This window comes from Lissotriton vulgaris, unplaced genomic scaffold, assembly GCF_964263255.1.
Source record: "Lissotriton vulgaris unplaced genomic scaffold, aLisVul1.2 SCAFFOLD_1331, whole genome shotgun sequence".
Lineage (NCBI taxonomy): Eukaryota > Metazoa > Chordata > Amphibia > Caudata > Salamandridae > Lissotriton > Lissotriton vulgaris.
Window position 1 is genome coordinate 492,472 of NW_028243577.1, and position 27,639 is coordinate 520,110.

At 42.1% G+C, this 27,639-nt stretch overlaps 1 protein-coding gene across 1 annotated transcript in view; it reads right to left on the reverse strand.

Moving 5' to 3' along the window:
- Positions 1 to 26,891, reverse strand: part of LOC147668298 (scavenger receptor cysteine-rich domain-containing protein DMBT1-like) — a 158,627-nt gene extending 131,736 nt beyond the window's left edge. The window contains exon 1 of the mRNA XM_086948624.1: positions 26,718 to 26,891. Coding sequence (XP_086804750.1) covers positions 26,718 to 26,781 — 64 coding nt within the window. The 5' untranslated portion in view covers positions 26,782 to 26,891. The remainder of the gene's footprint in view (positions 1 to 26,717) is intronic.
- Between the last annotated feature and the right edge of the window lie 748 nt (positions 26,892 to 27,639).

The following is a 27,639-nucleotide window of genomic DNA, read 5'->3' on the forward strand; positions in this document are numbered from 1 at the left end:
GAAGGTAGGACGTGATCCAGTCTAGAGCAGTTCCCTCTATGCCGACTTCATAAAGTCTTTGTTTCAGAGTGTCATGGTCAACCATGTCAAAGGCAGCTGAGAGGTCCAAAAAGAGTAGCGCAGCAACCCCGTATGCAGTCAACTGTATTCTTCAGGTCATCCCAGATGGCAAGGAGGGCAGATTCAGTGCCTCTTCCCGGACGGAATCCTGTTTGGAAATCTGAAAGTATGTCATTCTCTTCAAGGAATTGTGACATCTGGGCGAACGCTGCTCTTTCTATCAGTTTGCCCAGGAAAGGTCCATTTGTAATGGGTCTGTAGTTGTCAGGGTTCAGCAGGTCCAAGTTTGCTTTCTTCAGTAAAGGGCGTATGTATGACTTTTTGAGTTCTTCTGGAAATATTCCAGTAGTTAAGGAATTATTGATAATTCTTCTTACTGGAATGGCAGCAGAGGTTGTCAAAAGAATGTTTAGGCATATGTTACAGGATGATGCTGAGTATAGTGTTTGCCAGTAATTACTGGATGGGGTCTTAGTTCATGATATGTCTTACTTCTACGATTTTTACCAAGTGATTATTCTGACAGTGGCCCATGTGGTCCTGTCATCTGTAAATAATCCCCTGTAAATGTTGCCCAATGCCACCTGGCACAGTGTGTACTGTGTGATTACCATCTAATGTGTTTCATGATAATACAAAGGCTATTCTCATATATAACCTTGTGTGGAGTTCCTTTTGTTTTGGGGATGGTATGTTGTTGCTGTGTGTGTTGCGCAAATGCTTTACACATCGCCACCTGGAAAAGCCTGACTGCTCGTGCCAAGCTACCTAGGGAGTGAGCAGGGGTTATCTTTGACGTGTAACTCCCTTGCCCTGACTAGAGTGGTGGTCTCTACCTAGCTTTGGCGCAAGCCTTAGCTAACCAGAGATCCCATTTCTAACAGACTGCCTTTCCAGTGCTTGTGTGGGCTTCTTCATCACACATGTATTTAAAATGCCATCCATTGCAAAATTCACATGGTTAGGATTTTAGAGCCCAGAGCATCTTTGTCCATAGATGTAGTGTCAGGAACAATCCAATGTTTGTCTACCTCACCACTTAAAGATGCGTGCGAGTTGCACATTTTCTGTGCCAGTTCAGCACTTACACGGAGAGAGAAACCCTGTGCCCCTCGACTGTTTAGCCCCTGTGCTTAAACTGAAAGAGAACTATGTTTAGAACACATCAAAATAATCATATTTGGTTTAAAAAGTTAATATACAGCCACTAGAAGCCAGTAGAGTTACAGTTATGCAATGAAAGCCACTAGGAATATTATAGAATGCAATTTTAATTAGAGAGGCTAGCTATCTACCTGTTCAAAGTCCATCTCCTTTCATTCCGCCAAAAATATTCACTTTAATTATACTTGACTCGGATCTCGAAGATCTTTTAATGTCCCAGATTTATTACCGTTCACCATTTTTCCTTTGTATGATCTCTGACTGAGAAACAGATATTTGCTGGGATTTAATGCAGTTACCCTTGACCAGTCTTCCGCTGAAACAAAACAGTCGGAGTTTAAACAAAGGACCTCCTAATCAGCCCCATATTGTTAATAGAGCTTCTTTTCAGATGAGTAAGTAAATGTTCCTCCTAAGATCACTCATTCTCTTCTAACTCCCATCTTTTATTTTTTCTGTGAAAAATATCAAGTCATTATAGATGTGTAGGAAAGCACCTCTTTTTACATGGTTGCCCCCACAGTTTGCATACTGTTGATGTGGTTTGACTGTGTGCACCCTGGGTTCCTGTCAACCAGGTACCAAGGGCATATGTTCTTTCCCTAAAACTGCTCTGTTACAAAACCCAGTAAGTCCTTTGTAAAATTTACCATAGGTACCAAGGGCACTGTGACCAGGGAAGACGTCTAAAGGCTGCAGCACTTATGGTGCCATCCTTAGAGGCCCTGTACTTTTACACTCACACACTGCCATTGAAGGCTGCATGTTTTTGTGCAGAACAAAGTGAAGAGTCGACATGGCACACATCCCTGTGTGCCATGCCTACAATCCACTGCCCTGGCGTAGGTAAGCCACCCCTCTAGCTGAGGGCACTATACCAGTGGTGAGGGCTCAGGTGCTTGAGCCATGTACCCCTTTAGTGTCTTAGTCAATTTTTAGACATTGTAAGTGCATTATTGCCAAAAAGAGTATATGGTCTGGGAGTCTAATAATAAATAATAATAATAATAATAATAATATTGACATTTATAAAGCGCTTGGTTACACTACACTAGTGTGCCCCCTAAGTTCTTAACCTGTTCACTATGAACCGGGGTGGGACCCAAGGTCTGAGGTCACCACGCCGATGTCCACACAGAAGGTGCCTTACCAATAACCATCACTTCTGTCTTACTCCCGTTATGTTTGAGGCAGTTATCACCCATCCATACCGCCAGTTCTTGCATGCAGGAATTGAAATTGGTGGCTGCCTTCTCATCCGACTGTGTTAAGGACACCACCAACTGCGTGCCATCAGCATAGGACACAACCTTGACCCCGTACTTTCCAGTAATGTCTGCCACTGGTGCAACATAAAGATTAAACAGGGTCGGGCTGAGGTTAGACCCCTGAGGCACCCCCTGATTCAGCTTGATGCACTTAGACCGATACAGTCCCATGCCACCCGAAGACTGTGATCCTGCAGAAAGGATTCCATCCATGCCAATGCCTTCCCTCCCACCCCTTCCTTCCTGAGGCACTGGAGCAACGTACAATGAGCAACAGTATTGATGGCGGTACTCAAATCCAGTATAACTAAGGCTGCCATCTGACTCTCATCAACGTACTTCCGAATGGTCTCAGTGAATGATGAGCAAAGCAGATTCCGTCGAATACAGTGCGCGAAAACCGGACTGAGTGGGATGGAGAAGATCATGTTTACTGATATGAGACATTAGCTGGATGTTCACTACCTTCTCTGCAATTTTGGCAAAATAGGGGAGTAGCGAAATGGGACGTAAATAGTCTAACTGGTCTATGCTGACATTCGGCGTCTTCCTCAGTGGGAGGACCACCGCCTCCTTCCATTTTTTAGGAACCATGCCTGAGCTAGAAGAGAGCTCTAACAGATGTGTAATACCGTGTTCAAGAAATTCCATACTACCTCTCAGCACCCTAGGCCTAGCAGGGTCACTAGGAGAGCCCGACTTGATGTTACTAGCTATCCTCGTTAGGATCTCAGGATTAGGGGTACTAAAAGTATCCTGAATTTCTTCTCCCTTTATGTTAGTGGGAGCATCAGTCTCAGCACACCCCTCCCTTGCAGAGACTGGAAAGGTGGAATAGATTTTCTCCACCTTCTCTTCAAAAAACTCTGCAATCCGATTGCAGGATTCCACTGAACCTGCAGTTGGGGCTGAAATCTTATCCAACGAAGAGTTCTCTATATAGACCGTGTACAGCTCTTTGACTGAGTTTTTCGCTCCCTCAATTCTCTCCTTATTAAAGGAAGCCCACGTCTTCCTGATAAGGGAATGGTAGAGCTTAAGACTCACTTTGCATTCAGTCTTCATCTGGGTTGAGAAATCCCTTCTCCACCTTCTTTCGAGGCGTTTACAGGCCGCTTTCGTCCGTCTCAGTTAATCTCCGAACCAGGGGGCGGATTTAGCTTGTCTTTTGGAAGCCTTTACTGCCCAGGGTGCACAGATGTCGAGTGCTTCCAAAATGCGCCTGTCTAGGGCCTCACACGCGGTGTCAATCGCCCGACCACCTGGAGGACCCCCCTGGAAAAGGGCCTTACTAAAGTTGTCTTGCGAGAAGGTCACCCACCTCCTATATTTCTGCTTCAGTTCAGCCTTCACTTGTGTCTTTTGAGCCAGCATCCACACCTTAAAAGGGATACATAGTGATCCTACCAATGACCCGGAAATGGCTGCTCAATTTCTAGAGCATCCCAATTAGCAAAGATTGGGTCAAGTAAATAACCCTGTCTATGCGTAGGGTGCTCCGATTTAAGTGTCACCTGGAGTGCTTCCAGTTCCTGGCAGATCCCATGTGCCCCAGAGTCAGAGGCATCATCAAAGTGCAGATTCAAGTTTCCCAACAACATACCGGAGTGCCGGATGGACTAGGTATTCGCTCAGTTTAGACACAAACTGTGTGGAGGGACCTGGGGGTCTATAAACCAGAATCATTTTTAATACATAGTTTTTAGAGATAATTATAGAGAAAAAGCCCGCTTCACTGCCCACGATGTTAGTGGGCTTAAGGGTGCACTGTATAGAGTGTTTAAAAATATTCGCAATTCCCTCACCTCTCCCTGTGGGTCTGTCAACCCTGCTGATACCATAGCCATTAGGAAGGGCCTCCAGAATATCAGGGGCTGCATCCTCATTAAGCCATGTTTCCGTGAGGAACAGGACTTGTAACTGACCCTCTGATAGCAGGTCATGAATGTCCAGTTTGTGCCTTCTCATGGAACGGCAGTTAATCAGGCCAACCTCCCTAGGTATCACTTGCGGGCTGACGCTATACGCACAGTGACTGCACCTCCTGCTACTACCATCTGCCTTTATACTATGTTTGCACTTCTCACCCAACACAGGGCACAAGGCATAAAGTTGTTGAGAGCTATACTGCAGACCTGGGGCCAACCAGGCAGGGGTTCTGGCCCCAGGCCCCGGCCAGCCATGGATGAGCGCAGACGGGCTTGTCTTTGGCGCGTCTTTGGCGCGATGGCGGCGCGCGTCCGCTGCACGGTCGCTGAGGCATGAAAGCTAAATAGCCAAGCTCTGCCTCCAACTAGTCGGTACAAAAGGGAGTGGTGATGGACGTAGCATCTGAACCAATCAAACACTCACACCCAGTCAACAGATATGGGTTTAATCCATTACCGTTCTTTAGCCCACTCTGCCACCCCAGTTCAGACATGGCCATATGCAAATCAGTCGGATCCTGTGCCTCATGGGAACAGTCCAGCCCGAACCGCCAAGTCATGCCTTCCCTGGACCGGATTCAAGCTTCCTAGGACTGGTTTCTGGCATTATAGCCGTCTTCAGCCAGGCTTGCTTGAATCCAGTGGTAAAGTTAGCAAGGGACTCACGTCTGAGAGTACCCTGCCAACTTATGGCGAACAAAGCGGTACAAAAAGGGGTGGTGATGCATGAAGCATCTGAACCAATCAAACACTCACACCCAGTCAACAAATCTGGGTTTAATCCATCACTGTTCTTTAGCCCACTCTGCCACCCCAATTCAGACATGGCCATATGCAAATCAGTCTGACCCTATGCCTCATGGGAACAGTCCAGCCCAAACTGCTAAGCCATGCCTTCCCTGGACCAGATTCAAGCTTCCTAGGACCGGTTTCTGGCATTACAGCCGTCTTCAACCAGGCTTGCTTGAATCCAGTGGCAAAGGGAGCAAGGAACTCACGTCTGAGTATACCCTGCCAACTTATTGCGAACAAAGCAGGACAAAAGGGGGTGGTGCTAGACCGAGCATCTGAACCAATCAAACACTCACACCCAGTCAACAGATCTAGGTTTAATCCATCACCGTTCTTTAGCCCACTCTGTCACCCCAGTTCAGACATGGCCATATGCAAATCAGTCTGACCCTGTGCCTCATGGGAACAGTCCAGCCCGAACTGCCAAGCCATGCCTTCCCTGGCCCGGAAACAAGCTTCCTAGGACCGGTTTCTGGCATTCCAGCCGTCTTCAGCCAGGCTTGTTTGAATCCAGTGGCAAAGTGAGAAAGGGACTCACGTCTGAGCATACCCTGCCAACTTATGGTGAACAAAGCGGTACGAAGGGGGGAGTGATGGGCCGAGCATCTGAACCAAACAAACACTCACACGCAGTCAACAGATCGGGTTTAAACCATCACCGAACTTTAGCCCACTCTGCCACCCCAGTTCATACATGGCCATATGCAAATCAGTCTGGCCCTGTGCCTCATGTAAACAGTCCAGCCCAAACTGCCAAGCCATGCCTTTCCTGGCCTGGAAACAAGCTTCCTAGGACCGGTTTATGGCATTCCAGCTGTCTTCAGCCAGGCTTGCTTGAATCCAGGGGCAAAGTGAGCAAGGGACTCACATCTGAGCATACCCTGCCAACTTATGGCGAACAAAGTGGTACAAAAGGGGGTGGTGATGGACGGACCATCTGAACCAATCAAACCCTCACACCCAGTCAACAGATCTGGGTTTAATCCATCACCGTTCTTTAGCCCACTCTGCCACCCCAATTCAGACATGGCCATATGCAAATCAGTCTGACCCTTGCCGCACTCAGGAGTATTGCAGCAATCAGAGTCTGGGTCCCTTCAGCCAAATCTTATACCCCTCTTCTTCTTTTCATGATTTAAAGGTGATATTTTACTAAGGTTTTACATAGGCTCTTGCACAACACAAAGCAACATAAAATATTGAGTTGATTTATTTGGCATTATAAAAGCGTGCTGGTGCAGTGCGACGTTTTGCAGTACTAGGAAGACATTGTGCAACCCTTAATCCTTGACTTCAATAGGCATTAGAAATGTAAGGACTGGTCTTTACATAGCAGCCCTTAAATTGCTCAAGTCATTGTGATCTTCTGGAATCTGGATCCACTGGTGCTGCAGTCCATTGCTGAAGTTTTGTGGTACTCAGTATTGGAAATAGTTCAGAAGTGTAAACAGACTTGCACCAGGGCCTAAATCACTTTCACTCATTAGTTCATGGGATAGGGGAGGACTCAAAAAGAATATACAGGTTTTAAATGAGTCCTTTGATGGGAACATTGGTATGGGATAAAATGGTGAGGACCAAATGTAATTTGCTTTCGTGTTCTCTTGTTTTCGCTGTGATAGCTGGAATCATCGTAGGTTGTAGCCCTGGTTACGTCACTGAAATTCATCCCAACTTATTTACAAGACCTCAGACTTTGCTTTTTACTTTGTTTAAATTGAAGAGGATCTTATTCATCTATGAATCTATGCTGATGTGGCCTGAGAAATTCATTTTTCTAAGTAAGTCTTACATAGAAACGTTGGTACCTCAACTTGTACCTGTGCATTTCACCATACCTCACTCCAATGCCTATTTAACAAACTCAATGGAGGAGCAAGGAGAATCTCAATTTTTAAAATAAGACAGCCTCTCTTCCATTATTTTTTGTGGGCCTGTCCCCTGGATTCGAAATACACTGCTAAATTAGCTATATCTATTCCTGTATGCTACCATGTTTTAGAAGGGGTTGAAAAATGTGCTCACCAAAAAGTTGTACTTGAAAGTGCAAAGACTTCGATCCATCTTATGACTTAAAGTTCATTTATATATATATATTCACTGAAAAAACCATAGGTTTCACACCAGTTATAGTTAGCAGGAAGTTGTACTCGCATAAAACCATTGAAATTCCCACATTATAGTTAGTTGGACTCACTATAACTTGCGCGCCTGCAATGCACTGCTGATGACGTCACATATTACATCACTCATGACATGGTCAGTGACATCACTCATGACATCACTGATGACAACATCCTTGTGACAGAGTGACAGACCTCCTTTTAGTGTAATGTAACCCTTGAAACACATATTCAAAAATAGAAACTTACATTTTCAAAATAATTGAGATACCCATACCAGTTACAACAACCAATTCAGTAGTTCCACCATCTATATCCACATTCACTCATTCACCAACAGTTCTATATAGTCACTCATACATATACTCACTCATCATATGTAGTGATACACCTATACATCCTGTTACACACCGACAGTCATCCAAAAGTTACTCACACATGCAAATAAACTATTGAACATCCATTTATTTGCATATACAGCTATACACACACAACCACCTTACTTCTAAGGAAACTTGAACATACTTACTGTCTTAAACAATCACTTATAGAAACACAAACTTATTTAAACAGCAACTCTTACAATATCTCACTCTCACATATACTCACTTATATACATAATGCTCACATATACTAGATTAAAACATATGTAGTTACTGATAAAGACACTAGTGAGACAGTCATTCACTCACTAACACACACATATACACACTCATCCACCCATACAGTCCTGCACATATGCAGTCTTCAAAACACATACAAACAGTGAGTCAGTCATTGATGCATCTATGTGCTAAGTAACACCCTAACCAAACCATGCAGACACTCATACTGATATTAAAAAAAATCTAATAACCCATATACACACACATGTAGCTACTCACCAACCCATGCAGCCACTTATACACAAAGTGAAACACTGATACATATATTTAAATGTTTAAACATTACTCGCTAATATATGTATTCCCTAAGATACACTTAATAAGCCAGTTAACCAAATATTTTTTTTTTAAAACATCCATTTAGACACTTACTTAAACATTTATTCTTCCATCGACCTTTTTCATATACATATATAAAACATATTTATTTTTCAGAAAGACACACATTCACTGGATGGTGTCATCAGTGATATCATGGGTGATGTCACTGACCATGTCATGAGTGATGTAATATGTGACATCATCAGCAGTGCATTGCAGGCGCGCAAGTTATAGTGAGTCCAACTAACTATAACGTGGGAATTTCAATGGTTTTATGCGAGTAAAACTTCCTGCTAACTATAACTGGTGTGAAACCTATGGTTTTTTCAGTGAATTTAATAGGTTTTTTAAATGCTAATTCCTAACTATAACTGGTGCGAAACCTATGGTTTTTTCAGTGATTTTCATAGGTTTTTTAAATGCTAATTCCTAACTATAACTGGTGTGAAACCTATGGTTTTTTCAGTGAATTTCATAGGTTTTTTTAAATGCTAATTCCTAACTATATATAGGGCCTCAAACCTATGAAATGTAACATTTTTATAATGAAACCTATATTGAATATTTATATAATACTTTTTTTTTTGCCCTGGTGCGCTCCCGGTGCGTGCCCCGGAGTGCGCACTGGAAAGCGCATTTTTTCGGAGTGCCCAGGGTCGCGCACCGGTGAGCGTCCCATTAGCGCTATTACCGTGAACGAAAACATCATGTATCGCGTAGCCGCGTCCGCGTGATCCGCACGGCGTTAGCGCACCTGGAAATACTCGAGCGAATACGATCGCGCAACGTAATCATCTGATGCGCTTACGCGACGCGCCCCGTCGGGTCATGTGACCTACAAATAACACTTTTTATTGGTGGAGAACAGTTTTGGTTTCTAAATGATGAAAGCCCGGGTCATGTGACCTGAAAATAACACTTTTCATTGGTTCAGGACAGTTTTTTTTTCCAAATGATGAAAGACCCCACCTTTTTTCCTTATTCTGACTTTGTCCTTTGACTGAGGAAGACCTGTTTGGAAATCTATCAGAAATATTTTGTACTTTAAAATGGCTACAGTAGCAGCAGCAGCTGGAGCATCTGCACCACCACCACCACCAAGAGGACCAACACAACATTACATTGGTGGTCAAGAAGAGGAGGAGGAGGAGGAGGAGGAGGGGAGAAGGTGATTGCCAGAAGACAATACCCCATACAAGCCAAGGCAGCACATTGTATGGGAGATTTTTTCTATCCCAGAGGGCAAGAAGAACGTCAATGCGCCCAAGGTGACTTGCCTAATCTGTGGCATGGAACTTTCAAGGGGAACCCTAACAAAAAATATTATTTTGGTAATAATACCATGATTAGACACATGCAGCGCAAGCATCCGAACAACTATTCTGCTGCAGAGATAAGAGAACTGGCCAGTAACCCTCCCCAATCTTCAACCACTACCTCCAAAAGAAAGCAACCCACTCCATCGGGACCAGAGACAAGGGAGACGATCCCTTGCATACAACCACGGTTTGGGGAATTCAGAATTACATGTATTTTTTGTGGTAAGACCATCTCCTATGGTGAACAGAGCATAAAGCTCATCCTCCTTGCTGGTGACAACCACAATTGCTCCAAAAAACCCTAATTTGTTCCTGATTTTTTTTGTTCCAGTTGAGCCATTTTCAATTCCCTGTTTTTTGTTTCTCCCCATAAAAATAACAAAAAAATATAAAATAGTTCATAAAAGCCAAAAAAAGTACAAAATGTTCAAAAAACATTAAAAAAATATAAAACAACAAAAAGAAGAAAAAAACAGTTCTTTTTAAAACTACCTCCAATTTTTAAAAAAAGGCTACATTTTTTAAAAACTATATCACTCTTTTTTGCCATGGAGGAGGAGGAGGAGGAGGGGAGAAGGTGACTGCCAGAAGACAATACCCCATACAAGCCAAGGCAGCACATTGTATGGGAGATTTTTTCTATCCCAGAGGGCAAGAAGAACGTCAATGCGCCCAAGGTGACTTGCCTAATCTGTGGCATGGAACTTTCAAGGGGAACCCTAACAAAAAATATTATTTTGGTAATAATACCATGATTAGACACATGCAGCGCAAGCATCCGAACAACTATTCTGCTGCAGAGATAAGAGAACTGGCCAGTAACCCTCCCCAATCTTCAACCACTACCTCCAAAAGAAAGCAACCCACTCCATCGGGACCAGAGACAAGGGAGACGATCCCTTGCATACAACCACGGTTTGGGGAATTCAGAATTACATGTATTTTTTGTGGTAAGACCATCTCCTATGGTGAACAGAGCATAAAGCTCATCCTCCTTGCTGGTGACAACCACAATTGCTCCAAAAAACCCTAATTTGTTCCTGATTTTTTTTGTTCCAGTTGAGCCATTTTCAATTCCCTGTTTTTTGTTTCTCCCCATAAAAATAACAAAAAAATATAAAATAGTTCATAAAAGCCAAAAAAAGTACAAAATGTTCAAAAAACATTAAAAAAATATAAAACAACAAAAAGAAGAAAAAAACAGTTCTTTTTAAAACTACCTCCAATTTTTAAAAAAAGGCTACATTTTTTAAAAACTATATCACTCTTTTTTGCCATGGAGGAGGAGGAGGAGGAGGGGAGAAGGTGACTGCCAGAAGACAATACCCAATACAAGCCAAGGCAGCACATTGTATGGGAGATTTTTTCTATCCCAGAGGGCAAGAAGAACGTCAATGCGCCCAAGGTGACTTGCCTAATCTGTGGCATGGAACTTTCAAGGGGAACCCTAACAAAAAATATTCTTTTGGTAATAATACCATGATTAGACACATGCAGCGCAAGCATCCAAACAACTATTCTGCTGCAGAGATGAGAGAACTGGCCAGTAACCCTCCCCAATCTTCAACCACTACCTCCAAAAGAAAGCAACCCACTCCATCGGGACCAGAGACAAGGGAGACGATCCCTTGCATACAACCACGGTTTGGGGAATTCAGAATTACATGTATTTTTTGTGGTAAGACCATCTCCTATGGTGAACAGAGCATGAAGCTCATCCTCCTTGCTGGTGACAACCGCAATTGCCCCAAAAAACCCTAATTTGTTCCTGATTTTTTTTTGCTCCAGTTGAGCCATTTTCCATTCCCTGTTTTTTGTTTCTCCCCATAAAAATAACAAAAAAATATAAAATAGTTCATAAAAGCCTAAAAAAGTACAAAATGTTCAAAAAACATTAAAAAAATATAAAACAACAAAAAGAAGAAAAAACCAGTTCTTTTTAGAACTACCTCCAATTTTTAAAAAACGCTACATTTTTTAAAAACTCTTTTTTGCCATGAAACGCTTCCCGGTACGCTCCGCGGTGCGCGTACCGGGCGCTCCCCCCGCGCAAATCAAAAAATTCTTTTTTTTTTTTGCCCCGCGGGGCCCTTTTATAGCCCCCACATCAAACCTAGGGGGTCAGGAGGGGTCTACTCTGCCCCATTATGGTCATTTCCCCCTTTGTTTTTGCCACTTCTTGTGTTTCGATCCTACTGAGACAAAAGATGGCGGCCGCTCCGGACTGTTTGGAATGTTTACAGACACCCGAGAGCCAATCAGCTTTCCCCGCGCGAACCCGCGTAGCGCGCTGGTTAGCGCCCCAGTGCGCGTACCGAGGAGCGCTTATAGATATATATATTTTTTTGAACCTAAATTACTCAAATTTCACTGGAGCACATATCTTGAGACATAGCAAAGGCACATCGGGCTACCAGTCCCTACAATTTTGCCAAGTTTGGTGGAAATCCATTCAGCCGTTCGGGCTAAAAGTGAGGTCGACCGCCCTATGGAAATTAACATGGTGAAAACACGTTTTGGGACCCCCCTTTTATCTCGGCCCCGCTTGACAAATCCCCCCCAAACTTTTAGGGAAGGACCAGGGCACAGCGAGGCAAATTTGAGGAAATTTTCAGGCAGATTCCTCAACCGGCGCCAAAGTCATTCACAATAGAAAGTTGAGATTTTGCATTGAAAACAATCCTAACTATAACTACCTACTGGCGACCGCGTGACGATATATATATAGATGTATATATATATATATATATATATATATATATATATATATATATATATATATATATATATATATTTACATCTCTATATATATATATATATATATATATATATATATCCTCCAATCCTGCTTTCAGTAAAAACAGGTCTGACACATGCTTAGGTTGCCAAACTGGATTTTAATGCCACCCTTACACCTTTACCAAGCTTCGCGATGTCCGTAGTTACAGTGTCTGGCAGACGCATTTCGGCATGAGCCTCATCAGTGCCAGGTAAGTGCTGGGAGTACCGAGTGTTCTCATTGGCTGGGACTCATGGATGTAGAGAGCAGACAGGGAAAGTTCCTCCGATGATCAATGTCGCTGTAATCCCAACCACGAGACCTCGGGCACGGTGCACCAAGTCCCGCAACAAGGAACAAGCACAACAGTCAGATTGTGGTACAGTGACCCATCTTCACACATGATAATGCGTTTGTTGCTTCGCCGGCTCCTTTAGATATTGCGGGAACGAACAGGTGGAATGTCATCCCAGCCGGGCATTCCATAAGCAGACAGACTGCCTGCTCCCTCTCCCCAGTACCTCTAAGACACTACAGGCTGGGGGGGCGCTGCAATGTGCTTTTCAAACACTTCAAGCCAAGGAAGTTTGTTGGTTATTTGCAGTGCTCCTGAACGAGGGGCGTGTCAGATAAAGCGGAGCCGACCTCCGCCTCCACATAACTCCTCCAATCCTGCTTTTAGTAAAAACAGGTCTGACACATGCTTGGGTTGCCAAACTGGATTTTAATGCCACCAGTACACCTTTACCAAGCTTCGCGATGTCCATAGTTACAGCGTCTGGCAGACACGTTTCGGCGTGTGCCTCATCATTGCCAGGTAAGTGCTGCATTTCTCAAGGTGAATCATTTCACGGGGCTGTTGTTTAAATACACCGAGTGTTCTCATTGGCTGGGACTCATGGATGTAGAGAGCAGACAGGGAAAGTTCCTCCGATGATCAATGTCGCTGTAATCCCAACCACGAGACCTTGGGCACCAAGTCCCGCAACAAGGAACAAGCACAACAGTCAGATTGTGGTACAGTGACCCATCTTCACGCATGATAATGCGTTCGTTGCTTCGTCGACTCCTTTAGCTATTGCGGGCTAAAAGTGAGGTCGACCGCCCTATGGAAATTAACATGGGGAAAACACGTTTTGGGACCCCCCCTTTATCTCGGCCCCCGCTTGACAAATCCCCCCTAAACTTTCGGGAAAGGACTAGGGCACCGAGAGGCAAATTTGAGGAAATTCTCAGGCAGATTCCTCAACCGGCGCCAAAGTTATTCACAATAGAAAGTTGAGATTTTGCATTGAAAATAATCCTAACTATAACTACCTACTGGCGACCTCCAGCAGGTTATATATATATATATATATATATATATATATATATATATATATATATATATATATATATATATATATATATATATATATATATATATATATATATTCACTGAAAAAACCATAGGTTTCACACCAGTTATAGTTAGCTGGAAATGTTACTGATATAAAACCATTGAAATTCCCACGTTATAGTTAGTCGGACTCACTATAACTTGCGCGTGCAATGCACTGCTGATGACATCACATATTACATCACTCATGACATGGTCAGTGACATCACTCATGACATCACTGATGACATCACTCATGACATCACTGATGACATCGTCCAGTGAATGTGTGTCTTTCTGAAAAATAAATATATTTTATATATGTATATGTTTAGGTCGATGGAAGAATAAATGTTTAAATAAGTGTCTAAATGGATGTTTTTTTTTAAAAAATTGATTGGTTAACTGGCTTAATAAGTGTATCTTAGTGAATACATATATTAGCGAGTAATGTTTAAATATTTAAATATATGTATCAGTGTTTTACTTTGTGTATAAGTGGCTGCATGGGTTGGTGAGTAGCTACATGTGTGTGTATATGGGTTATTAGATGTTTTTTTAGTATCAGTATGAGTGTCTGTATGGTTTGGTGGGGCTGTTACTTAGCACATAGATGCATCAATGACTGACTCACTGTTTGTATGTGTTTTGAAGACAGCATTTGTGTAGGATTGTATGGGTGGATGAGTGTGTATATGTGTGTGTTAGAGAGTGAATGCCTCTCTCACTAGTGTCTTTATGAGTAACTACATATGTTTTAATCTTGTATATATGAGCATTGATGTATATAAGTAAGTATATGTGAGAGTGAGAGATTGAAAGAGTTCCTGTTTAAATAAGTATGTGTTTCTATAAGTGATTGTTTAAGAGAGTAAGTATGTGTAAGTTTCCTTAGAAGTAATGTGCTACTGTGTGTATAGTTGTATATGCAAATAAATGGATGTTTATTAGTTTATTTGCATGTGTGAGTATATGTATGAGTAAGTTTTTGATGACTGTCGGTGTGTAACAGAATGAATAGGGGTATCACTACATATGATGAGTGAGTATATGTATGAGTGAATACATAAAACTGTTGGTGAATGTGTGAATTTGTATATAGATGGTGAAATTACTGAATTGGTTGTTGTGACTGGTATGGGTATATCCACTGTTTTGTTAATGTTAGTTTCTATTTTTGAATATGTGTTTCAAAGGTTACTTTACAGTGAAAGGAGGTCTGTCACTGTGTCACAAGGATGGTGTCATCAGTGATGTCATGAGTGATGTCACTGACCATGTCATGAGTTATGTAATATGTGATGTCATCAGCAGTGCATTGCACGCGCAAGTTATAGTGAGTCCGACTAACTATAACGTGGGAATTTCAATGGTTTTATATCAATAAAATTTCCAGCTAACTATAACTGGTGTGAAACCTATGGTTTTTTCAGTGAATTTCATAGGTTTTTTAAATGCTAATTCCTTTCTATATCGAGTTTCTAACCTTTTTTTTTTTTACAATTTGCTGTTTTTTTGTAAGTATTCATTTTTTTTTTATATAATTTTTTTTTTTTGCGCTCTGGGTGCGCGCTCAGGGAAGCTTTCAGCTAAGCTCTCCGGTAAGCTTTCCGGTGAGCTCACCTGAAAGCGCACCCAGAGCGCTACTGTCGTTCGTGAAAAAAAATATGAATGAAAAGTTAATAATAATGCTAAACATTTCGTACCATACAAATAAAATCAGTTTTTTTTTATAAGGAAAATGATTATGCATTTCTGTAAAAGTTTGATGACGTCACTTCGGCGCGCAACGTAAGTGCCCTTGGAAGCGCCTACGTTCGCGCCGCGTAAAAGCACCCAGAAGTGCCTTCGATCGCGCCACGTTTGCGCCCCGGAAGCGCCTACGATCGCGCTGCGTAAACGCACCCGGAAGTGCTCCGGAGCGCGCAGCGTAAACGCGTCGGGTCATGTGACCCTAAAATAACACTTTTCATTGGTTGCTAACAGTTTTTTTTACAATGAATGAAATCCCCACCCATTTCCTTCATTTCTTCTTTCACTTTTGTGACTGAAAGACCTGTTTTTTGCACCTGCATCTTTTGTGATTTACCATGGCTGCCAGAGAATCCAGCAGTGAGGATGAACCTGAGTTCATCAATGAAGAGCCTCCTACCCCAAAGGTGAAGGAACATTTCATATGGAAATTTTTTAAGATTCCAGCTGACCAGAAGAAGGTGAATGCACCAAAAGTGGAGTGCAGGATCTGCAAACAGGTCCTGTCACGGGGTGACCCCAAAAAAAAGTACTCTTTTGGGAACTTTACGATGATCCGACATGTGGAGAGGAGGCACCCCCAGAATTTTGCCCGGGAAAGTGTCAGGGCTCTGGCACAAGAGGTTCCCAGAGATGGGGCCTCTACATCAACCGGAGGAGCAACTTCTTCTGGGAGAGGGCATTCGCAGGAGCAGGTGCCAAACATACAACCTGCTTTTAACCATGGTGTCCTCAGATGCAGATACTGCAATCAACTCCTCACCTATGGGGAGCAAAGTGTCCAGCTCATGGTTCGAGCATTGGAGAACCATCGCTGCCCTTCCCACCCCTAATTTTTTTTGTTTTATTTTGCTCCTGTTGAGCAGTTTCCATTCCCTGTTTTTGTTCCTGTTTTGAAAAAGAAGAAAACCAAAAGTTCTTTTCAGAACTACCTCCAATTCTCATCAAAGAGCTATATTCTTAAAAAAATGAAGAGTAAGTGAAATATAGTGCATTGATAATTGAAAGGAGAATGAGTAAGAAAGAACAGAAAGGTATGAGAGGAAAAAAGAAGTGAAGTAGGAGGAATGAAAGAAGGTGAGTGTTAGAAAAGAAAGTTATGAGAAGAAGAGTGAATATGGGGAATGTTGATATTCAATGAAAATGTTGAAAAAGAACAGGAGTGTTGAAGGATAAGAAAAGATGCATTGCTGGAGTTGAAGGTAGAAGGCTTCATTTATGAAGCCATGCGTCACTTTAACGCCACCAAAGCATCACTTTTTGTGACACAACATTCCAATAAAAAATGCACCTTATTTATTCATATTTACAAAGTGGCGTTTCTTGGTAAATACATCACTTTGTAAACCCCTGTGCCACATTATTCCTACGTCAGGTGTAATGTATGCAAAAGGGACGTATTGACGCAAGAAAGGGTCGTAGAGGTGACACAGTGAATAAACTGGAGGCCTCATTTCTGAAAAGTGACGCATCGCTACGTGAAAACAGCGATGCGTCACTTTTCTGGACGCACTCCTTATGACATTCCAGATATGTCATATTTAATATATGACTAATCAATTCGCAAGGAGTTACAGATATGTCAGTATTTCTGACGTATCTGTAAACACAAAAGTAACGCATTGCTGGAGTGCGTCACAAAAGTGACGCAACTCCAATAATGTGTCCTTTCACATGGAAAAAGCACCATGTGAAAGGTCTGCTGTGAAGCAGGCGCAAGATTTTGACGCAACAGCATCCTAAAAGTGACGCACTGAAATCTCAAAGATTTCACTGCGTCGCTATTACAAAGCTTTTTGCAGGGGAACACCCCCTCTGCATGCATTATACCTGACGCAGATATAATGTGGCGCAGGATTTTAAAAAGTGACCCATCTACCTAGATGCGTCACTTTTTAAATATAGCGCAACGAGGCGCATTTTTTTACACCACTGGTACAATGCGTCACTTTTCTGTGCGCACTCCTTATGACATTCCAGATATGTCATATTTAATGTATGAGGAATCATGTCGCAAGGAGTTACAGATATGTCAGTATTTCTGACGTATCTGTAAACACTAAAGTAACGCATTGCTGGAGTGCGTCACAAAAGTGACGCAACTCCAGTAATGTGTCCTTTCACATGGAAAAAGCACCATGTGAAAGGTCTGCTGTGAAGCAGGCGCAAGATTTTGACGCAACAGCATCCTAAAAGTGACGCAGTGAAATCTCAAAGATTTCACTGCGTCGCTATTACAAAGCTTTTTGTGGGGGAACACCCCCTCTGCATGCATTATACCTGACGCAGATATAATGTGGCGCAGGATTTTAAAAAGTGACCCATCTACCTAGATGCGTCACTTTTTAAATATAGCGCAACGAGGCGCATTTTTTTACACCACTGGTGCGATGCGTCACTTTTCTGTGCGCACTACTTATGACATTCCAAGTAACGCATTGCTGGAGTGCGTCACAAAAGTGACGCAACTCCAGTAATGTGTCCTTTCACATGGAAAAAGCACCATGTGAAAGGTCTGCTGTGAAGCAGGCGCAAGATTTTGACGCAACAGCATCCTAAAAGTGACGCAGTGAAATCTCAAAGATTTCACTGCGTCGTTATTACCAAGCTTTTTGCGGGGGAACACCCCCTCTGCATGCATTATACCTGACGCTATTTTTAAAAAGTGACGCATCTAGGTACATGGGTCACTTTTTAAAACTCTGCGCCACATTATATCTGCGTCAGGTATAATGTATGCAGAGGGGGCATTCCCCCGCAAAAAGCTTGGTAATAACGACGTACTGAAATCTATGAGATTTCTCTGCGTCACTTTTAGGATGCTGTTGCGTCAAAATCTTGCGCCTGCCTCGCGTCACTTTTATGTTTACAGATATGTCAGAAATACTGACGTATCTGTAACTCCTTGCAACATGATTCGTCATACATTAAATATGACACATCTGGAATGTCATAAGGAGTGCGCACAGAAAAGTGACGCATCGCACCAGCAGTGTAAAAAAATGTGCCTTGTTGCACTATATTTAAAAAGTGACGCATCTAGATAGATGCGTCACTTTTTAAATATAGCGTAACAATGCGCATTTTTTTACACCGCTGGTGCGTCACAAAAATTGACGCACAGGCGGCGCAAAACTGGCAGCGCAAGGCCTTCATAAATATGGTCCTGGATTTTCCCCGTGCTTCGCTTCCCGGTGCGCGTACCATGCGCTTCCCCCGCGCAAAACGAAAAAAAAAATTAAAAATTGAATGCCCCGCAGGACCTTATTTTAGCCCCCACATCAAACCTAGGGGGTCAGAGGGGGTCTACTCTTCCCCCTTATGGTCATTTGCCCCTTTTTTTTTCAAACCCCTTGTGTCTCAATTTTACCGAGACACAAGATGGCGGCCGCTCCAGACTGTTTAGAATGTTTACAGACACCCAAGAGCCAATCAGCTTTCTGCGCGCAAGTCGCGTGTCGCGCCAGGAGCGCACTCCGGTGCGCGCACCAGAGAGCGCCTATAGATATATATATTTTTTTGAACCTAAATTACTCAAAATCCACTGGAGCACATATCTTGAGACATAGCAAAGGCACATCGGGCTACCAGTCCCTACAATTTTGCCAAGTTTGATGGAAATCCATTCAGCCGTTCGAGCTAAAAGTGAAATCGACCGCCCTATGGAAATTAACATGGGGAAAACGCGTTTTGGGACCCCCTTTTATCTCGGCCCCCGCTTGACGTATCCCCCCCAAACTTTTAAGGAAGAACCGGAGCTCGATGAGGCCATTTTCAGGAAAATTTCAGGCATATTCGTCAACCGGTGCCAAAGTTATTCCAAATAGAATTTTGAGATTTAACATTGAAAAAAATCCTAACTATAACTACCTACTGGCGACCGCCAGTAGGTAATATATATATATATATATATATATATATATATATATATATATATCGCTCACCAAAAAGAATTAATGTCCGGTGAAGGGGGCTACTTGTGAGTCTCTGGTTTAATAAACCCAACAAACGTAACTGAGTGAGTGCGGACATTAATTCTTTTTGGTGAGCGATTAAATTGTAGAGGAACGTTCATCCCTACTGTCTGACACCGACGGTGAGAAGTGTGCACCTTCTAACGAACGAATTGGTGGATAAATATATATATATATATATATATATATATATATATATATATATATATATGTATATATATATATATATATATATATATATATATATATATATATATAAATTACGCAATGTTGTATGGCAGGAGGGGGATTGGCTGATGGCGCTAGACGTCTCATCGCTATATACTAGCATTAAACATCGAGATGGTGTAGCAGCAATTAAATATTATCTATCGCTCAGAGAAAGAATGTTTGAAAAGCATAATGAAATGTTGATTACTATGCTGGAATACTGTTTGCATCATAATGTATTTATGTACAACAATCTACTATACAAACAGCTCCAGGGAGTAGCCATGGGGGCCAGTTTCCCACCAAGCTACGCATGTTTACACATGGGAGCTTGGGAGGAACTGGTCCCCCTGGTTGAGCACAAAGTTATTATGGCCAGCAATGTGACAACATGGTACAGATATATTGATGATTTATTCGTGATCTGGAGAGGTAGTAAGACAGATGCACTAGATTTTGTGGCAAACATCAATATACATTCCTGTAATCTTAATTTTACAGCAACTTTGAGCCAAGAAAAAATAGCCTTTTTGGATACAGAAGTGTTTGTGAATGGAAATAGCCTTGAAACACGCCAATACAGAAAAAGCACTGCAGGCAATACCACGCTACATGCAGGCAGTGCACATCCGGCCCATTTAATTACAAGTGTACCCTATGGGGAAATGATCCGGTTAAGAAGACTATGTAGCAATGATCAGGAGCTACAGTTGGCACAAGAATCTAGCATGGCCAGATTCTTAGAAAGAGGCTATCCTAAGAAAACTATCAGAAAGGCTATACAGAAATCTATGCTGATTACTCGCTCTCAGTTGCTCAGTAAATATTGTACCATACAGGATACAACCAACCCGGAGTTGGTAACTACAACCCCCACTACTGTACCAATAGAGCCATTCAGAATCATATTAGGCTTTTGTAATCAACATTCAGAACTGCGTAAGATCATAAATAGAAACTGGCCAATTGTACTAAAGGATGTCGTAATTGGGAATTTACTTCCCAGTAAGGCATCTATCACTTACAGTCGTGCACCCTCAATGAAAGATAAATTGGTCGATACTAGTCCTGAAGTGCTTGATAAAACCTCTTGGTGGCAAACTAACAAAGGTTTCTTTAAATGCAAAACTTGCAAGGCCTGTGCACATGGCATCAATAAAAAGACCTTCAGAGATGGTTTTGGCAATAAGGACCGTACAATCAATAAGGTCCTAACATGTAAAACAGAATTTGCCATCTATATTCTAGAATGCCCCTGTGACCTACGTTATATCGGGAGTACCAAACTCCCGGCCCACAAACGTATAATACAGCACCTTAGGGCCATTACAAATCAGGACAATACGTATCCTGTAGCAAGGCACTTTAAAGAATTCCACCAAAGTAACAGTAACCAGCTACAGTACTATGTTATTGACTCTATATGTGCAAGTAGAAGAGGTGGCAATAGAGAGGCTCAGTTAAGAAAACTTGAGACCAAATATATTCTTCAATTTGATAGTAAACAACCTAATGGTTTAAATCTTACGGAAGATATGTATACATGTTTACACTGAGGCCTCCAGAATTAGAATCAATGCTACTTAATCATGTTGCAATATTATACTGTTGTAATATATGAATTTTAAATGGTTTTAACTTTTGATAGTTATTTATTGTTTTATATTTCATGAACATTTAAAAACTCGAAACATCAATTTGCACATGATATCACTGTACTGTATATGCTGCTATGTAATTTGCACTTAGGTATCCACTCAAATTTACTCACATTTACTGAATTCCTCTAATTCCCTGTTAACAACTCTTGCCTTCATGATTTTGTGTAGCAATTGCTATTTGACGTAACAACCAGCAGTGAGGTCGGTTCCTTTGTGTTCAAGTCTGGGCTCAGTCTGATCCAGAGGAACAAGTCCAGAATTATTTTTAGACTCATGTATTTTTCAATAGCACTATGCACTATGCACTTTACTTTATGAGCACTACTTTGGGTATATGTCACTCTGGTTGGCAGTTATACAAAGGGATTTATCCTGTGATTGTAATTTTCTTCAGACTAGTATTTGAATATTGGTAACTTAAAAAACCTTGATATTTACATGTTTACATATGGATTTTATGTTTACATTTTGTCTTCATATTGCACATTTATATAAAAAAACATTTTTTGCAATTTGTAGGGAATTTACATTGTAGATATTAATGTATGTAATAATTGACTTTAACATATATTTATATCCCCGCAAAAAGCCATTATTTAATCGTCGTGTTTTAAAGTATGTATTTCTTTTCTACGACGATACAATATGTATTTTACTAGTCTTTTTTCTATGTCCAACCCATGTGATGTAATCCAAATGTCTATTATAAGAATTTAAATAAATCCCCTTGCAAGCACTTTTTTATAAAACATATCATAGCCCAAGCTCGCAAGGATTTATTGGGTCACCCATCCTTACGTTAATTTTAGTAATGAAAATGTGGCACTAGCACTTTAACAGAGAATTTGCACTATCCTCACGTTGTCATGTGATCAAGGCTCGTTGAGAGCAGAAACGTTATGGCTACAGCACTGAAATAAATCCGGCATCTACTATTTTGTGGTCCATGTCTGTTCTTGCCCACGTCTGGGAAAGCGGCAGCGTGTGGGGAACGGAGTTCTTGCATATATATATATATATATATATATATATCGCCATCTACTCTACAAAATGTATAAAGGTAGTCTACGCGCCCAAGGCTCTGTTCTCTGATAGGCACTAGGGGCCATATCATGAACAGCTGAGCTAAATCACTGCAGAGCCCTGCACCTGTTTCTTCTTTTGAGGTGTCTAATGTTCATAAATATAACTATATCACTAGCAGATTCTTTGAGTTCATTGATGGCCTTAAGACAGCATATACTAGAACAACAGGAACACAGTTGCTGCTCAATATTTCCAATTTGTGCTGTCTTCATTCCATCCATTGACTCGAGGACATTCTGCATTATGGGCATATGGGTCTGCACTGAGCCAGTACAACTCTTCTTGACACCCTACATGCCTCTGATATTTATTTTATAGCTTACTGTCAATCCACTGGTTCTGCACTTAAATTGCAAGGCTGTCTTGTATCTGCATTATGCTCCCTTAATTGATAGATTATTCTATTCCGAATGCTTCACTGCCTCACTAAGGTCACTTTTCCATTACCATGGCACTTGACTGCCTGAAAGAAACAAGCATTTGCAATGCAATCGGTCTCGCCTTTGAGACCTTATATGTATTTAGCTATGCAGCACATTAGCCTGGGTGCTGAAACATTTACTGTTCTTTAACATGGACGGAAAGTAAGCAGCAAACTGTGTGACACGCCAGGTATGGGAACACATGGAGAGAAATATTGCCTTTCAGCGGGAAATTGTACAGTCCAAAGCTCTGTTTTTAATATACAAGTAGGGCCTTCAGTGGTCATATCACTGAAAATACAAGATTTGAAAAAAATATTGTCTATGGGTGCTCCTGGGCTACAAAGTCTATGGACTGGATTCTAGAGAATGCTAAAGTGATTCTGGTGTTTTACTGACCTCTGCTGGTCGTTTTGCATCAAGACAGTAAAATAGAGGCAGTTGAACAGATAAAAAGTCCCTCAGCGTTAGCAGACAAGTCCTAGGACTGATCTCCAGAGCCCACAAAGTACATCCACATATAAGTATATATACTAAAGTATATACTAAAGTATATACAAGCGGTCTCAAATGCTCTACCTAAAAAGAGACAGAAGCACAAAGGGAGAAAGTCAAGTTCTCTCTATAAATTCAACAACAGTCCTAGGCTGTCAGTGCTGCTGTTTGATCTACAGTTATGCAGTAGCGGCTCCTGGAGGGAGTGCTGCGGGGTGGTAGGGCGGGAGAGCGGCAGGATGGGGGTAGTGAACTCCGGCATACGGCCGAATGGAGGTAAGTAAGGAGATACATAAATAAAACGAATTACATTGCCCGTGCTGCAACTCCAAACGGCGATGCAACGCGTGCAATGTAATTCATTCTATTTATTTATTTATTTACTTACCTCTGTCCGGCTATATGCCGGAGTTTAATGCCCCCCACCCTGCCCCTCCCCTGCCCCGCCCCACTGCCCCACAGCACTCCCTCCAGGAGCTGCTACTGGAGTTATGATTTCTGAAGTGTGGCTCAGGTATCTCTCTTTTACGGTTGTGAGCCAGCGAAGCCTCTGCGCACGGAATGTCTACAAACAATGGGGCATATTATCAAGGGGGTTTATCTCCGCTTTTTGGCTTTAAAAGCCAAGAAAGCGGAGATAAAATTATCTCCCTATTACCTAGCTGCCGCTAACACCAGTTAGTGACAGCTAGTAGGAGATAGCGACCATCTTGGGCCCCGCTTTGAATGTCAGTGATATTTATCACTAATGACATGCAAAGTGGGCGTGCCAAGATGTTAGCGACTGGAAACAGTCGCTAACAGCGCTATCTCCTATTACCAACTTTTGGAGATATTCGTGCTAAGCGCGAATATATCCAAAAGCTAACACCTGCCCCAGAGCAGTTCTTAGCCATGTTATCCAATGGTAGATGGATAACATGGCTAAGAGCATTAGCTCGGTAATGCATGAATATCGCTGACTTTTCAGCGATATTCATGCATTTCGGACGATTTTTATCGCTTAGGAGATAAACCTTGATAATAGCAAGGTTCCTAAGCGATAAAACTCACCGCAGCTCGGCGATAAAAATATCGCCGCTAAACCAATATAGCGATAATTATCGCTAGTTGTTGGTAAAATGCCCCAATACTCTTTACTCTGCTGTTTGGCATTGATGTGTCTTGGTTTCACATCTGCTCCATTATGGGTAAGACATGCTTGGATCAAAATACCTCACTGCTCCCAAATCTGTGGGTATGTAGTGTCGGGATAGGGAGAGCGGTGAGAGATGGCAAAGGGCTGCTCTGGGTGTAGTCTGGGCACGGTTAGGCAGGTACAGGTGCTGACAAGGTAGGCTCTGGCTATTTCTCCCTGCTAATGAGATAGGTGAAGGACTATCGCTGGAGCCGGGTGACTGCGAGCAGCACGCACTCAATCACCGCAGAGTATTAAGTAAATGTGTTTCATCTCCAACAAAGGATGACGTCCTGGCCACGGATTCTCTTTTTGTTCCTAAATCCATCCATCTCCCCCACAAAACAACTGAGTGACAGAGGGCAGGCTAACCCAGAGATGTACTGAAGACCTTTTACCTTCTGCTGCCCAACCATCCATAGAGTACACACAGCAAGCACTGCACGCAGCTCTGCCTTTCAAAACAATGAGCTGCTCCTGTGCAGCAGTGTTATTAGCCATCTCGCGTCGCTGATGACAGTAACGAACGTAGGGGCATATTATTAAGGACCGGTGTTAAAATTATCACCGTTTTATAAAACGGCGATAATTTTAACACCGGTCCTTGATAATATGCCCCCCCCCCATGCCTTAGAAACAACAAACTCATATCTGCTCTGAGCCCAGGCAAGAAACGATATATGACATTAACGCTTTGGAAGAAGCGTGCTTAGCACTCCCTGAGGTAGGAGAAAATAATGGACGATGGAGTATTGGCAGGCAAAAAATCAGAGGGGACAGTGGATAGAGGGAGGGACGTGCACTGTGGTCGAAGATACAACGAGGAAGAGGTACCTAGAGAAAAGGACCAATGGGAGATGGGCGGTTGGACTGACGGACAGAGGGAACCGTGGATGGATGGACGGAGGAGGAATGAACGAAAGATATAGATGGGTTGACTGAAAAACTGCGACAATGAATGTGTCTCCAAAACAAGCCAAACAAATACAAATATTAGGGCCTGATTTATATCTTGGCGGACGGGTTACTCTATCACAACAGTGGCAGATATCCCCGACCGCCGAAATATAACTCACATTATATACAATCATCACTTGTAAATTTCGGAAGACGGGATATCCGTCACGTTGGGGGTAACCCATCTGCTGAGATAAATCAGGCCCTAAATGAACATCAAATTAGTCATGGATGAGGGACAAACGGATAAATGAGTAGGTTGATGGTTGCTTACAGGAAATATGGAAATGGAGCATGTCAGTGGTCAAGACTACAGAAACAAAGCGACTGAGACAAGTAGTATATTGGACTCTCTAACAGACATTTTCCAGTATTTTCTAGAGCTGTGTTTGGTAGATATTGCAGATTGTGTCCTCCGATTTGCGCAATCTTGTTTGTTAGTGAAAGCTAGAATCCTAGTGTGAAAGCAATACATGTCTGCGGTGGGGGCACTTATAAATAGAGAGCAAGACAAACTATATGCACAAGGGAAAGATATATAAGTGGTGATTCTTTGGATTTAGGAAGCCATGTCATGTCAGTTTCTATTATTCTTCTACTTCGGGTTCTCTGTATCTCATGTGGCTCACTTTATTCACAAATAGTAGCTGGTGATACAATAGAGCCTGCTGTTATATCTCTGTTCCTCTTTAAGAATAGGTTCAGTGGTGTCTCTTCCTATACATGCGAGTGATATTGCATCTTGCAAAATCAAATCAAATGAATGCTAACCATTATCAAGTCCACATCACCTTATTAATATTCACAATTGAAAGCATCGATTTGCTGTCAGGTATGATGTGTACAATCCAAACAGGCTGACATTAGCTATTTCTATATACTAATGACTAGCAGTGATAGAGAAAGACCACGGGTTCAGAATGGATTAGGTTAAGGTTACCACATGAATTTAAGTCACCAAGGAGGTGGTGTAAGTCCTTGATTTTGAATTAAGAAATAATGCTTGCTGGGATTTATAGGTTCGCTGTGGTAGCACCAGTTGAAGTAACTGAAATTAGAGAAGCCATAACTAGACCAATGCATCCTTGGTGCAATGGAGTAATCTCATAGCCTTAGATTATAATAAGATGAATTTAGGAGGAAGACGATGCATAAGTAGTGAACTGTACTGCTCTCATTGACCTACCTGAACCGTGTAGCAGTCCTGCAATCACCAGGGTGGTCAACGCGTGGATCAGATAGTCTCCCATTCCAACACCTTCTCTGGGAGACAGAGGACAGATCCCTTAAATAAAGTTTCTAGCTGTGGAGAAAGGTATTTCAGCTTCAACCAACCTCCCTCCTGGAGATATTGTGCTTAAAATGAGTCTGTTTAAAGGATAGAACACACACTTGCAGTGCAGACGTCTCCTCGTTCAAAGATGTCTCCTCACAGAGTTTCTTCTCAAAAGCTGTTTTTGAAATCTTTCCGAACGAAGCACTGCTGGCAACACATTCCTCTTCGTTACTGTGCAGCACAGTAACAATCAAAGGCAGGCGACCTAACCTGCAAGTCTCCTCCCCAGGAATGTATCACCAGGAGGCACCCTGCCAGCTCGGGAAGGATTCAGAGGGATCATTAAAGATTTAGTAATCACCCCGACTCAAAGCATCGTAAAATAAACGATGTCAATTTTGATATGTAATGGTACTCAATTTCCAAACTCAGAATAATGGGAGACTTACCTGATTTTGTAGTGATTTAAACACTTGACCTGCACATTTCGCGGGTTGCAGGGGATCATTTAGAAACACGAAGGGAGGATTTGGCCACATGGTAGAAAAAGTTTCCTGAACTGCGTGGCTGGAAGAAGGTGCGAACACAAGATTATATGTACTTCTATCATAGACATCAGTTCGCCAAAATGCAGGGGTAGCAGAAATTGCATCACACTTTCTTTGACTTCAATAACATCGCATGCCTTGACATCATATGATCTATGACTCTGAATCCCAGGAAATAATATCACTTACTTCTGAGCCCGATGTCATCCCAATAATTGCTGGCACTGAAGGCGTGTTTATACATCAAAGAGAAAATGTATTGATAAATGACAGGGAGATTCACA